Here is a 14,462-nt window from a genome sequence, read left to right as displayed (position 1 = left end):
TATAGATGCCAGAAGAGTCAGACATGCTTATTATACAGATGCTCAGAGTCATATTCCCCAAACAGTTATGGTCTGATAGCAAAGGATTCTCACAACACTGTTGTCAGATGGACTGGAGTAGACTCAAAAAAAACACTTTATTTGTCAGTTCTTCTGACTCAGTTGTCTGTTTATCTACATGACCACTCGGCACTTGCATAATTCCCTGCTGTTTTTAAAGCTTCTCCTCTATATCTGCATCAATCATCCCCTCCTATCTCTCCATGCAAGGGAGGAACATAGGCACATAAAGCCATGGGTGATCCAACCCACTGCTCAGGGCACTATTCTGAGGAGGATGTGTCCTTAGGGAGACCTGGAGCATTCCTCAGTCCTACAGACTGCATTGCCTAAAGCCCCACACCCTGGTATTGGTCTTGGATACCTTGCTCTTGTGCAAATACCTCCAGATGGGCACTCAGGAAAGCCTTCATCTTACCCAGCTGTGCCTCTTGCAGAAGAGATTTTGTTCTCAGGAACTGTGTCGAGCATCCCTCTCCAGTAGTGCAGGTTGAGGAGCTGCCTCATGTCCTGGATTCCCTGGCCTGGAGGGCAGAGGCTCTGCTGCATGGGAGAGGAGACATAGGATGGTAACTGAGAGGAAGGCACTCAGGGAACAGCCAGGACATTGCCCAAATCCATCCTCCCATAGCCTTTTTCTGTAACAAGTTTCGTCTCTTTCCTGCATCATATGTCTGCTGCCTTGCACTGTCCCAGAGGCATGTCCAGGTTTGTAGGTAAAAAAGAGCAAGTAACAGGAGTCAAAGAAAGAGGAGATGGTGCTGCTCCTAGGCAAAGGGGAAGCCGAAGGGATTTGAGGGTTCCCTCACAGACCCTCTTCCATGTCTAAGTTTAGGAGCCTCCATTTCTTGTCCAAACCCACGAACTCTGTTTCCTTCCTGGCACTGTCAAAAGCAGGAAGGCTTAAGTACAGACTCAGGAAAAAAGCTCCCTCTCAGCTATGATGATCCTCTAACTTCACCCTCCCCTTCAGAAAATGTCCTGAGAGCAGCCCTGAATCATGCAGCACCCTACCAAGGAGAAAGAACCGGCCCAGCTTGGACTCACTGCATCCACCCAGAGCTTCTCCCAATAGCACTGTATGGAGGTGCCCAGGAAGGCTGGATACTGATCCTTGCAGGTGACAGAGTCAGTGCCCGGGGCGCACAGTGCCCCAGGGTGCAGGGACACTGCTCTGTACTGCAGCCCATGCACACCTGGGTGCACTCGCTGGCTTCACACCCCTGCACCTTCCCTGGGAGAGGTAGCTGTGATGCCCTGTCCCTGTGATGGTGTGGAACCTAATCCTTGATCTAAAGTACTACCTTCTCCAAACAGGAGAAGCTGGGAGAGCCACCCTGACAGTCCCCATCAGCTGTGGAAACTACAGCAGTGTTGCCCTGTGCCAGACACTTACCATGTCAAGGGCTGGGAAGGATTCCCCGAGAGGAGCTCTCAGCCGTCCTCCCACTCCCAACTGCCTTTCACTTATAAATGACTCATCTCAGCCTGGTGCCTGCGGGCAGTGCCCTGAGTCTTGCTACTCCTCCTTTCACTTATGAGTGACTCCTCTCAGCCTGGTGCCTGTGGGCAGTGCCCTAAGTCTTGCTACTCCTTTAGGAGGAGCTGCTCCTGGGCAGAGCTGTCTCTCTGCAGCACCTGCCAGGTTGCCATGGGCTCCTGCAGTCCCAGGAGCCAGGCCCAGCTCAGGAGCAGGGACCCAGCTGAAGATGGGACATTTTCCATCCCCTGTGCATCCTCGAGATCATCACAGGGCTGCAGGGCTGGCAGTTCCTGAAAGGCAGCAGGGTAATCCCTGGCAAATGTCCACTGAACATCTAAAATGACCACGGATGGTCCCTCTGTAAGCCATGGAGAGAGACTAAGTCACTCTAGTGAACGGACATGGGGGAAAGGAGTCAGTTATATGCACAAATCCTCCATCTCTCCAAGGCAGGCCACAAAATGTGCATGTAACTGCTTGCTTTGATAGAGGAATTAGGAGACCCATGTCCACCTAGTGCATTAGCCAGGTGGTCTTGGCCATCTGACGTCTCAATGTCTACAACCCTGTACAACTCCACTTGCTTAGCAGCTCAGAATTCTGCTAACCCAGGCAGTTCAAGAAGCTTTCATAATTCACTGCCGACACTTGATTTTATGCAGTGACAACAGGCCTACTCAGCCATGTCAGATGCCTGAGGTATGCACCATGTTTCTAGCATATTCAACAGTGAACACAGAGGAAAAACAGTCCCTTTGGAAGTGATTAGTGGGCAAACACTCTAGGACATCTCACACCTCCTCCCCTAGAATTGAGTCCCACCACTGAATTCAGGCCAAGTCCCCTTTGGAGGGGAGTAACAGCTCCCCTCATTTGCGTAGCCAGCCTACTGCTAACGCAGCCCCATATGTATATGTCTATTTTCACATAAGCCTGCACCACAGGCTCACATCCTTGAGCAGGGCGGTTGGACTAGATGATCTCTAGAAGCCCCTTCCAACCTCAACCATTCTGGGATTCTGTGGTCCCTCCTAACACCCTGGCTCTTCTCCTCCTGTACTCAGTTCCTCATGTTCAAGTCTCTCCTGATAGACAGGTTATATTCTTTCCAACATTGTGAGGCTGACACCTTGAGAGTGGGAAGTAGTATGAAAAGATGAAACAGACTGAAATATCCCCATCTCGAGAATTTCAGACTGGACATTAATATGAAGAAATGTCACTAGAAGGCTAGTGATGTGGTGCAACAGTACACCCAGGAGGAGGCAATCATCATCCCATGGCTTTGTGCTACAAGGAACAGCTGTAAGGATGGAGAGACATCAGTGAAAGGAAGGAGGCCCCATGTGACAGAAAAGTAGGGAAGTTGGGTGTCTAGAGACTACATGGACTACATGGACACAGCCACAGGGTTGAACCAACATAGGACAGCCTTGCGTGGAGACAGCCAAAGGCAGTGTCCAGGCCTGCAGACCCCAAGGAGGTGGGCATCTTCTTACCTACGGCTGTTATCTCCGACACCAAGGCCTACCGGAAGATATCGGGGCCTCATTGCCCCCTTGGCAACACCCTGAAAGGTACCATATCATTGTCCTGCACTGAGCACTGCACACCCCCACCCACACACTGTCCCCAGGAGGACCTGGAAAACATGTAGGGGAAAGCATCTCCATTGCCAGAAGCTCAGTGGCTGAGCTTGGCTATTTTCCTTGATAAAACACATCAAGGGTTAACGTGGCATCAGAGCCACCTGCACATTTCCTCTGCCTACCTGTTAACAATGATTACAATTTTCTGCTCTAATCAGCCCCTGGGGAGTCTTTGATGCTAACAAATATCAGTGGGACCCATTAATGCTCTACAGAACTTTGGAGGTTGTTTCTAACTTTGAATTCTTCAGTGTTTTATTCAGTCTTCTCTCAGTAACTGAGGTCCATGGGCTCAGCACCAAACACGCCATGGGACTCATTGAAAAGGCAAAAAGGTCTGACTCTCTCTGTAATTTTCTTCAAGTCTTGCATGGGTAATTGGAGAGGTTTCAGGAGTGTAGCTAAAAGGTGGAAATATTCATTAATAGACTGGTATTTCTGCTTTTCAAGGGTTTTATTGTTAAGTTTTCAGAGTAAATAACAGCAATATTCTCCAGTTGGTGTCAATCCACAGTGACTCCTAATGAAGTCTGGACATAGAGGAAAAGTGTGTCCTGCAGCTCAGGCACTGTATGGCCACTCTTCCTGCAATCAAAGGTTGCACTTCATCTGCCCCAACTCCCACTTGCTTTCCTTAGAGAACTAGTTGCAAATAGGCACAGGATTTTTCTCAGTTGCAAAGAAAGAAAAATAGAGTGTGAATATTTTCACAAAGTGTAAATATTCTCTTTGACTGTAGGCTAAGTCTAAGACGCCAACAATGAGGTCCCCTTACTAACAGGGGAGAGCCTTACTGGATATCTTTTGGAGAGAAAGGTCAGGCTAGATATAAGCAGAACCTGGGGGACAGGCTCCTGGAAGCCAGAGCAAACTTTAAACTCCCTGTTTAAAGTTTGCCAGAGCAAACTTTAAACCCGATTCTGCAGCTGGGTTGCTGAGTGAATAAAGAGTAATGGGAGGATTCCCAATCCTGCAGCTTTACAATATCCACCTCGTGTGCTGTGAAGGTCACGTTAGAACTTGTCAATTTAAGCAGGACATGTGGGAATGGGAGAGCCACACAACTCCTATGCGTCCTGGGCCGTGGTGTGGGCCATGCTGCTCTTGGCAATCACAGACCTCTCTGTGCTTCTGCACAAAAGCAGACAAAAAGCTCTAATGCAAGTCCCTGAGATGCGGGAGACGGGCTTGGGGGGAGTCAGACGACCCAATGCGAGCTACAGATTACTCCATTTATTGTATGCAATGCAACAGCTTATATAGAGATTACACATGGCAACACCGACTAACACAGTCAGCGACTGGGTACCCTCGCTTGACACAGCAGAAGGTGATTGGCTGGCGCAAGTCATGAGGCTGCATGTTACCAAGCTTCTTCGGACTCCACCATGGTTCACCAAAAGTACACAGTGCAAGCTGACCTTTTCAACTCCCTTTTAGTTCCATCTTGCAATCTGATTTCTGGTTGTAAAATCAAGAGCAGTGTATTGCTCTCCCACATTTCCCCCGTTTGTTTTAACAGCACGTGCAGCTACCTTACAAAAGCAGATTAATATGAGTAAACAGATTGACAGCACAACACCAACACTCAATAGTTGCTTAACACAATCTTTCAGCCATCCTGACAGACCAAAACTTCTAAGCCACCCATCTAGACCTCCTTCATCAATTTTGAGATCATGGAATGCATCTTGCAGCTGTTTAACTGCTTATGAATTGATGAACTATGATCACTTAGATTCATACTGCACATTCCACTAAAATCCTCGCACCCATGTCCATGAACTAAGAGTAGAAAGTCTATGGCCGCCCGATTCTGCAGCACAGCCTGTCGAAGTCCCTGTTGCTCTGTGACCAGATCAGAGATCATGCTAGAGGTCAGGTTTAACTCCTTTCTTGCCCAACAAGCAAGCTTTCTCAGGTTAGCATGAGCGCCTGCAACAGAAACTTGTGGTAGTAGGAAACTCAAAAATGCATTTCTCGTTTGACTATAGAGATCAACCTCCAAATCACAGTCAGGCCCAAGATCCTTTAAGGCTCGTCGGGAGCGGTTGCTGCCACGCATCCAAGCCTGAACATCTTTTGACTGAGGTGCAAACAGTACTAGCTTTCCAACATAGCAGGGGCCACCCACTATATCGGCAGGCACCCCTTGCCATGCCCGATCCCCACAGAATAAAAAATATCCGGGGGGCAATGCCCTTGCTGTGCCATTGTTCCAAATACTAAAGTTCAGGCCAAAAGGACCTTGTTCTTTAGACCGCCGGAGGCTACATCCCCATGAGGCCGAGCCGACCGCACCATCGCAATAAAGGCTATGTCCCTGCTGCGGGGTGGCACTGTGCCAGTTATAGAAAACAGTGCCATTCATTGTTCGATCACTTGTGGCATTCGTCCAGCTTGCAAGAGTAACCTTGCCTTGTTGAGTCCAGCGGCGTAAATCTGCTCGACTCTGTAAAGGTGCTGCAAAATATATGCAACTACCTTTTCCCGGCAGAGAATCCCTCAGATCTAGCTGCTGGGGAATGGCAGGCAAAGTGGTATTTAAAGCCTTGATTGCCAAGGCAGTGGCCATTCCTAAAAAGGTAGAGTTCCCTGGAAATTCAGGGGAGCACTCTACCCTATGGCCATAGACTGCTTGTTCTTGGGGGACATGTTCCTGACACTCCTTTTGGACATGGGTGCTATTTAAGGTTTGCGGGTCTTGTACTCAACCTTTCCAATCGTCACTATCCCAATATGGTACCCCAAACAAGCACGTTCTAAAGGGGTCGGATGCACTCTTCATGCCCAAACAGAACGTGCTTTGCCCAACTTCTTTGCTCAACGGACCCACATGTTATCTCTTTCTCTTATTCTGGTTATTTCAGAATCACTTAACACAACAGTAATACAAGCACACAAACTTAACAAACTTAACAAAATTCCCGCAAGTAGTTTTGGTGCTCCTAAGGATCCTTGTCTGGACTTGCATCCTGAGATCCGCTGTCCTCGTTGCCTTCGCAGCCTCTCGACCCCACCTTTATTACTGCCTTGGTCCATCTTGCTGGTATCCATTGAGGTCCTGTTGGGGTTGAAACACAGATATACCCTCTCCCAAAAAAACAACACTTCAGCAGGGCCTTTCCATTCACCATTCTGTGGGTCTCGGTAGAGCACTGTCACTGCCTCATTTCCCTGTGGTCTTGGCAGAGCTTGTCCATGCAATAGGGCCGGAGGTTCGGCGCTGGCCCCAAAAACACATAAATGATTCATTACAAACAATACCTTACATAATCTTTCCGCAACATCCGATACAGACCTGAATTTAGAAATATACTCTTTCATGGTCCGATTAACTCGTTCAATTACCGCGTGACCTGTAGGTGAATGCGGGATCCCCGTGACATGCTGGATGCCCCACTGCATCATCCACTTACGCACACTTTGGCTGGTATAAGCAGGTCCATTATCAGTCTTTATCATTTCTGGGACCCCCATGACAGCCACACACTGCGTGAGGTGACGTCTCATATGCAAAGCCTTCTCGCCAGCCTGAGCGGTAGCCCAGACAAAATGCGAGTAGGTATCAATCGTAACGTGCACATACCTTAATCTTCCAAAACTGTTAACATGCGTTACATCCATTTGCCATACTTCCAGTGCCTTTAGTCCCCTTGGGTTAACACCAATTCCTATCCCCGGACCATGTCGACTGCATTCCGGACATGTGCACACTATTCCAGTTGCCTCTGCATGGGACAATTTGAACTGCCTTGCCAGTCCTTTTGCATTTTGATGAAACTGATCATGCGCCACTCATGCCGCCTCAAACTTGTTTACAGGGCATCGTACCGTTAAGCCCACAGAGACCAATGAGTCTGCCCGCACGTTACCTTGGCCGAGGCTTAAGCTCCATTGGTGGCTTCGAATGTGAATAACACAATACAGCTCAGTACGTTGCCTTAAAGCCTGCTGTAGCTGTTGAAACAGCTGCACCAGCCTAGGTCGGCCGGTCTGTCGGAGTGCAGCGTCCTCAATGCGCTGTACAACACCAGTAACATACAATGAGTCTGTCACCACATTGAGACAGCATGCCATCCAATTACAGAAAGCCCAGCAGACTGCTGCTAATTCCAGCGTCTGCAAAGTATCAGTCCCCATGCCCTTAATTACATGTTGTGCCACTGATTCTCCTCCTGCCATACCACCGCTGCCATCTTTGATAATTTTCCGGCGTCAGTGAACACTGTTACAGCGTTCTGTAATGGAACCTCCGACAGTCGGGAAATACCGACCCACCTCTGAGTTTTCAATTTCATTTTCATTTTTCCAGCTGGGAAGTCAGTCGAAAGCACACCTGGCCATTCCAAAAGGCTGAGTTGTAGTGGAACTGAGTTTGCTAATACCTATTCTAGCTCTGTGGGTGTCACAGGCACATGAATAAGGTCCGCCTCTTTGCCTGTAATAGCTACCAAACACATTCGAGCTTTTGTGATTAGACTGGCCATCACCTCCAGTATAGGTACCATGGTCTTTTTCGGAACCATTGATCCAAAAACCCATTCTAGTACCCATAATTCCTCCGTTTTTCCCCCGTGTTTTTGTTGCCGCTGTGCAATGGCTGCATTAACAAAGGGGGTGTGGAGCAGTACAAAAATAGAGAATGGGATGCTGGGCATTAGACGATGACTCCAGGCAGTCTGGATTTTCTCGGCTATTTGAGCTAGAGCTGTTTCCTGCTCTACTGTGACCGAAACAGGCTGTGTAGGGTCCGTGCCCTTCAGCAATGGCAGTAAGGGCACTATTTCCTCATTTCTCAGGCCAATAATAGGACGAACCCACTGTAAGTCCCCCAAGAGTTTTTGTGCATCATGTAACGTATGCAAGGAAGGGGACAGGGAAAGTTTCTGAGGTCTAACCACTGAATCTGAAATAGTCCACCCAAGGTATTTCCATGGACCAGACATTTGAATTTTTTCCTGCGCTATCTGTAAACCAAAAGCAGCCAGTGTTCTAGTAATCTTGCTAACCTGAGCCTCGGTAAAAGGGCTGGCTTGGCAAAATAAAATATCGTCCATGTAATGATATATCAGAGTGCTGGGCCAGGCTACCCGCAGCGGGGCTAGGGCGGCAGCAACATAAAGTTGGCATAAGGTAGGACTATTTTTCATTCCTTGTGGGAGCACGACCCACTCAAAACGTTGAGCAGGTTCTGATCGATTCAAAGCGGGAAGGGTAAAGGCAAAGCGCTGAGTATCCCGTGGATGTAACCTGGTTGTGAAAAAACAGTCCTTCAGGTCCACAATAAGCAGGGGCCAACGTTCCGGGAGAAAGGCAGCATTAGGCAGCCCCGGTTGCCAAGGCCCCCATAGCCTGCATCTGTTCATTAACTTTACGCAGGTCACGGAGCAATTGCCATTTTCCTGATTTTTTAGGAATAACAAAAACAGGAGTGTTCCATGGGCTAACAGATGACTGCAAATGACCTTGCAACAACTGCTCCTTTACTAAACGGTGGGCAACTTCAAGCCTGCATCTGTTCATTAACTTTACGCAGGTCACGCAGCAATTGCCATTTTCCTGATTTTTTAGGAATAACAAAAATAGGAGTGTTCCATGGGCTAACAGATGACTGCAAATGACCTTGCAACAACTGCTCCTTTACTAAACGGCGGGCAACTTCAAGCCGCTCCTTCGTCAGCGGCCACTGGTCCACCCATACAGGGGTGTCTATGACCCAGACCAGTGGCTTAGGTGGTGGCGGCTGCCCAATGGCCGCTGCGAAAAAACTGTTCCCACAGTAGAGAGGGTAATGCCCATCTATGTCATTGCATCTCTTCCAAGCAATTCTGCAAGCCCTGGAGGCAGCAGACATACATACACATGCACAGAAGCCACTGCCTCATCAGTTATAATCTGCACTGGGTGAACGGACAATCGAGCAGCAGCCATTCCACCCAGGCCAGTAATGTCTCCCACTGCGGTGTTCAAAGGCCAATGCGAGGGCCATTTTTCCAGGCTAATCATAGTAACGTCAGCACCGGTATCCAGCAACAACGGGATACCGATCTGCTCACCCCGGGAGCACAACTTTACCTTAATTGTAGGGCGTTGGCGCAACTGTAATGACAAACAGGCTGCCGGACCGGTTGAGCCGAAGCCCTTATCCCCTCTAACATTGCCAACCTGGCTACTCAAGGGCAGGGTCTGCAAAAGATTGGTCAACGGAACAAGTTGCGCAAGGCGGCTTCCCACGGGAACTACGATTGGGGGGTGCAAGGTATATAGTACTATTTTTACTTCCCCAGCAAAGTCTGCATCAATAACTCCTGGCATAACAATTAGACCCTGCAGCCCCGCTGAGGATCGGCCAAGCAACAAAGCCCCCAAATTATCCTTTGGTTTATACCATCCTGCGGGGACCACCCGGGGCTTGGTATCAACCAGAGTTACAGCTATTGTTGTTACCAAGTCGATTCCCTGGCTCCCTGCAGTGGCGGAAGTGCCCCACTCAGTGTATAGGGAGTTACTGTTGTCTCCGCGCGACTCCCATTCGCGCTCGGCTTCCCGTTTCCCGATCTCCTGCAAGCCTCAGAAGAGTGCGTCACGTTCTGGCAATTGGGACACCATACGGGACCAGCCTGACATTGCTTTAGAATATGACTTGGTTTGTCACAGCGGAAACACTGGAGCTTTCTATTACTTTTTCAGTTATCTGTGGCCCGAAGTTGGGCTGCAGCCGCTACCAAAAAAGGCAGTTGCTGCAGCATCTCCGCCACAGGCTTGTTCTGCTCTCTAACCACAGCTCCCACTGTGTCTGCTAAAAAGGTGGTTTGTTGCTGTGCGTGAGCGTGCGCCACTCTGTCCTAGCATATCCGCGAGTGGGGCCTCCTTGGGCAGCGTACTTAGCAGCAACCTTGTTTTACTATTAGCATTTTCAAAAGCTAAGGTTTTTAACAAGCTGTCTCGCATATCCCCTTGCAAATCCACATCCGATTCCAATGCTTCAACCAAGCGGTTAACAAAACTCTCATAACTTTCTCTATCATTTTGTTTTATATTGGCCCATCCTGGACCCCTTTTTTCGCTCGGTATCCGCAAAAGCGCTGTATGCGCTGCCTCAGCAGATGCCCGATGGAAATCGGCTGGGAACTGCAACTGTGTTTGGACTACCACATACGGTCCCCGTCCCATTAACATATCCAGTTGAATTCCATTTAACACATCTGCTGGTGCTCGAGGAACATTAACAATCTTACGACACTCAGCTTCCCAAATCCTCTCCCAATGCAGATACTGTGCAGGGGTACATAACAACTTTGCTAAGGCCATGCAATCGTTAGGATTTAACAACTCCGATCCAAACACATATCCCAACATTTGTCTAGCCGGCTCACTGTGTAATCCATACTGTGTTACAGTGGCCTCCACTTTTGAGCCTCCACTCAAAAGGCTTATGCTCGGCAACAGCCTGTCCCTGTGCATTAATTGCTTGCACCACTGAGAACCCGAAATGCCCTTCCAAGGCTCCCACTGCCGACCAATCCCCCTCTAACAACACATCTCGTATAACTCCAGACCACTGCCCCCCATTCTTAGGTCGTATTGTCATACCACCCTTAGATTCAATGACCACATTCTTCCTCAAATCAAGATTTCGCATAGCGTGCACCAAACTGTCCAAGGGTGGCGAATACGGGGGAGAAGGCACCGATGGCGCGGGCCGCGAATCCAGTAGTGGGGGAGGCCTCAGACTTGGTGGCCTGCTAATCTTGTCCATCGGTTCTTTCCAGTGGGCGTCAGCGTCATCATGGGGGTCTGCGGATGGGGATTGCATTCGCTGTGGATGGCAGGAGGGTCCTCTGGTCGCCCCATCGGTTCTTTCCAGTGGGCGTCAGCGTCATCATGGGGGTCTGCGGATGGGGATTGCATTCGCTGTGGATGGCAGGAGGGTCCTCTGGTCGCCACAGGCACCTCTGTCGTGGTCGGTGCGGTTGCCCCCGCTGCCTCTGCTACCTGTTGTGCAGTCTCAGACACAGGCAGCTGCACCCCCGCTGCTGTGGGTACAGATCCAAACAACCTAGTACCACTAGAAGTTTCCCCATCTTCATCCATTAGTTGCTGTGCTGCTAGGACCACCTTTTTCTCTGTTTTATACTCTTTTATCGTATTTATCACCTCCCGCCATGTTGGTCCCAGCTCCATGGCCTCTTTCTTACCATCAATAGTTTTTTGCCATAACGAATCCCCCACTTCACGCCACTCCTGCTCTCTGAACACGAGAGAGGGCTGTTTTAAAAAGCCAGCCTTACGAGCCCACTCCAGCAGCCGCAGCAATTTTTTAGCTGAGACTGTGGCTTCACGCTGGCTGAGGAAAACGGTTAATAAATGCTGTGCTGCCTCCTTCTCCAATTTTACAGGTTTTGCAGCTTACCGGCACCCGGAGCGTTACCCTGCTCTTCGGCACACACACCGGCCTTTTCTCCCACTCCTTTCCTCCTTCAAGGGCTCTCAGTCGTCCAGAAACTTCCGGATTTAGCGGGTCAGCGTCCCTGTTCGGGCGCCAAATGCGGGAGACAGGCTTGGGGAAATCATCAGACGACTCAATGTGAGCTACAGATGACTCCGTTTATTGCATGCAACGCAACAGTTTATACAGAGATTACACATGGCAACAGCAACTAACACAGTCAGCGATTGGGTACCCTCACTTGACGCAGCAGAAGGTGATTGGTTGGTGCGAGTCATGGGGCTGCGTGTTACCAAGCTTCTTCGGACCCCACCATGGTTCACCAAAAGTACGCAGTGCAAGCTGACCTTTTCAACTCCCTTTTAGTTCCATCTCGCAATCTGATTTCTGGTTGTAAAATCAAGAGCAGTGTATTGCTCTTCCACACGAGCTCACAATGGACGACCCCACAATGGACCACCTCACAATGGGCCTCTCCTGACCTCACAATGGATGACCACACAATGCACCTCTTGTGACCTCTCAATGGACCTCACAAAGCGACTCTCATAACGTCACAATTGACGACCTCACAACGGATGACCTCACAACGGGCCTCTCCTGACCTCACAATGGACGACCTCACAATGCGCCTCTCATGACCTCACAATGCACAACCTCACAATGGACGACATCACAATGGGCCTCTTGTGACCGCACAATGGATGACCTCACAATGGACGACCTCACAATGGACGTCTCCAGACGCCACAATCGATGATCTCACAATGTGCCTCTCCTGACCTCACAATGAACAACCTCACAATGGACGACCTCACAATGGGCCTCTCGTGACCGCACAATGGACGACCTCACAATGCGCCTCTTGTGACCACACAATGGACGACCTCGCAATGGAGGACCTCACAATGGGCCTCTCCTGACCTCACAATGCACGACCTCAGAATGGACCACCTCAAAATGGACCACCTCAAAATGGACCACCTCACACTGGGCCTCTTGTGACCTCACAATGGAGAATCACACAATGGAGGACCTCAAAACGGGCCTCTTGTGACCTCACAATGGAGGACCTCACAATGGAGGACCTCAGAACGGGCCTCTCGTGACCTCACAATGGATGACCTCACAAAGGGCCTCTTGTGACCTCACAATGGACAACTTAACAATGGAGGACCTCACAAATGGCCTCTTGTGACCTCACAATGGACGACCTCACAATGGACGACCTGACAATGCGCCTCCTGTGACATCACAATGCACAGCCCCACAATGGGCCTCTCGTGACGACACAATGGACAATGTCACAACAGATGACCTGACAATGGACGACCTCACAGTGCGCCTCTTGTGACCTCACAATAGACGACCTCACAACGGACGACCTCACAATGGGCCTCTCCTGACCTCACAATAGACGACCTCACAATGGATGATCTCACAATGCACCTCTTGTGACCTGACAATGCACGACTTCACAATGGACGACCTCGCAATGAACGACCTCGCAATGGACGACCTTGCAATGGACGACCTCGCAATGGGACTCTCCTGACCTCACAATGGACGACCTCACAATGGACGACCTCACAATGCGCCTCTTGTGACATCACAACACACGACCTCACAATGGACGACCTCACAATGGAGGACCCTGCCGATGCCGACTCCACGAGACGGAATGAACGACACTTCAACGTGAAGCAGGTTCAATTCGCTTTACTATTGTCTACTATGTAGCTTTATACAATTCTATCACCCGTAAGCACACACACGCGCTAAGCAACAGCATTCCCATTGGTTAAGCTATAATGTCCATGCATAGTTAGCTTTTAGCTGACTGGCATTCTTTCCCGATGCTCTGTTGCTGGGCCTCCCGGATGCTTATCTGGTTATGGCTGGCCTAATTCATTAAAAAGTTGCTAACAGGCGTTATCTTCTCCGGGTGGCCTTGGTTCCCATCGCTTCAGCTCCTCGGTTCTCACCGCCTCAGCTCCTCGGTTCTCATCGCCTCAGCTCCTCGTATTCTTGCAAAAGCGCTAAGGCCCCAACATTTCCCCCTCTTTTTTCAAAAACAGAATTAGCAATATTATGCATCAAGCGTTGCAAGCATTGGCAAAAACAAGGTAACATAATCAGAAGCACAAGTATAACCATTCCGATCACGCACAAGTGGTATAACATTTCTGTAATCCATGGTCCTAAGCCTAACGATTTGAGCCAATCTTCCAATCCCCAACTTTCTTCCTTTAACTTGTGCAGCCCTTCCTTCAAGAGTGCAATCTTTTTATGGATAGACTCTGAATGATCGGATAAGTTTAAACAACACATACCTTCAAAATCCTCACACCCATGCCCGTGTGCTAATAGCAAAAAATCTACTGCAGCTCTATTCTGCAGTACTGCATGATTTACGCTAGCTACATCTTGCGATAGCTGGTCTAAAATGTCTGATGTTAAATTTAACTCATTCCTTGTCCAGCATGCTAGCTGTTTTAAGGAAGTCATTGTTCGTGCAGCAGTGCTCCCTGGGACAAGCAGGGACACAAAGATAGTTTTGACCCTTGACCAAAACCTTGGATTCCCGACCTTCATGCAGTCTAACTCATGTATCGATCGTTTCTTCCTTTTGGATACAAAGGTCATCACTTGGGATATATTAGGATGAAATAAGCTCAGTTTCCCCAGATAACATGGACCTCCTTGTGGACCGGACGGTACTCCGTTCCACGCTCGATCTCCACATATTAAAAACACTCCTGGTGGTAGCCGTTTTGCAGAGAAGCTCATTAATTTACATTGGGTATATGTGTGAAGA

The 14,462-nt window shown here is 49.2% G+C and overlaps 1 protein-coding gene and 1 pseudogene across 1 annotated transcript; both read right to left on the bottom strand.

The window, feature by feature from the left end:
* Positions 1-4,259: 4,259 nt before the first annotated feature.
* On the bottom strand, positions 4,260-5,563 carry LOC148592670 (uncharacterized; annotated as a pseudogene).
* Positions 5,564-9,364: 3,801 nt separating this feature from the next.
* Positions 9,365-14,434, bottom strand: LOC148592669 (endogenous retrovirus group PABLB member 1 Env polyprotein-like). Its single transcript, XM_088534266.1, has 3 exons — positions 13,697-14,434; positions 9,705-9,756; positions 9,365-9,381 (listed from the first exon to the last, which is right to left on the bottom strand). The coding sequence occupies exons 1-3, from the start codon at positions 14,432-14,434 to the stop codon at positions 9,365-9,367; spliced, it is 807 nt and encodes a 268-aa protein (XP_088390392.1).
* Between the last annotated feature and the right edge of the window lie 28 nt (positions 14,435-14,462).

The sequence above is a fragment of the Tinamus guttatus genome, unplaced genomic scaffold (assembly GCF_059628265.1).
Source record: "Tinamus guttatus ecotype Peru unplaced genomic scaffold, ASM5962826v1 Tinamus_guttatus_pri_ptg000546l, whole genome shotgun sequence".
Taxonomy (NCBI): Eukaryota; Metazoa; Chordata; class Aves; order Tinamiformes; family Tinamidae; genus Tinamus; species Tinamus guttatus.
The sequence above is the reverse complement of the archived record's forward strand: the minus strand, read 5'-3'. Positions and strand labels throughout refer to the sequence as shown.

Excerpts from the sequence above, each read along its gene's own strand:
- LOC148592669 (XM_088534266.1), bottom strand. The coding sequence starts at position 14,434 with ATGAGCTTCTCTGCAAAACGGCTACCACCAGGAGTGTTTTTAATATGT. Across the intron at positions 9,757-13,696 it reads TTGAAAAAAGAGGGGGAAAT|GAGATCGGGAAACGGGAAGC; the intron begins GTTGGGGCCTTA and ends TGAGGCTTGCAG.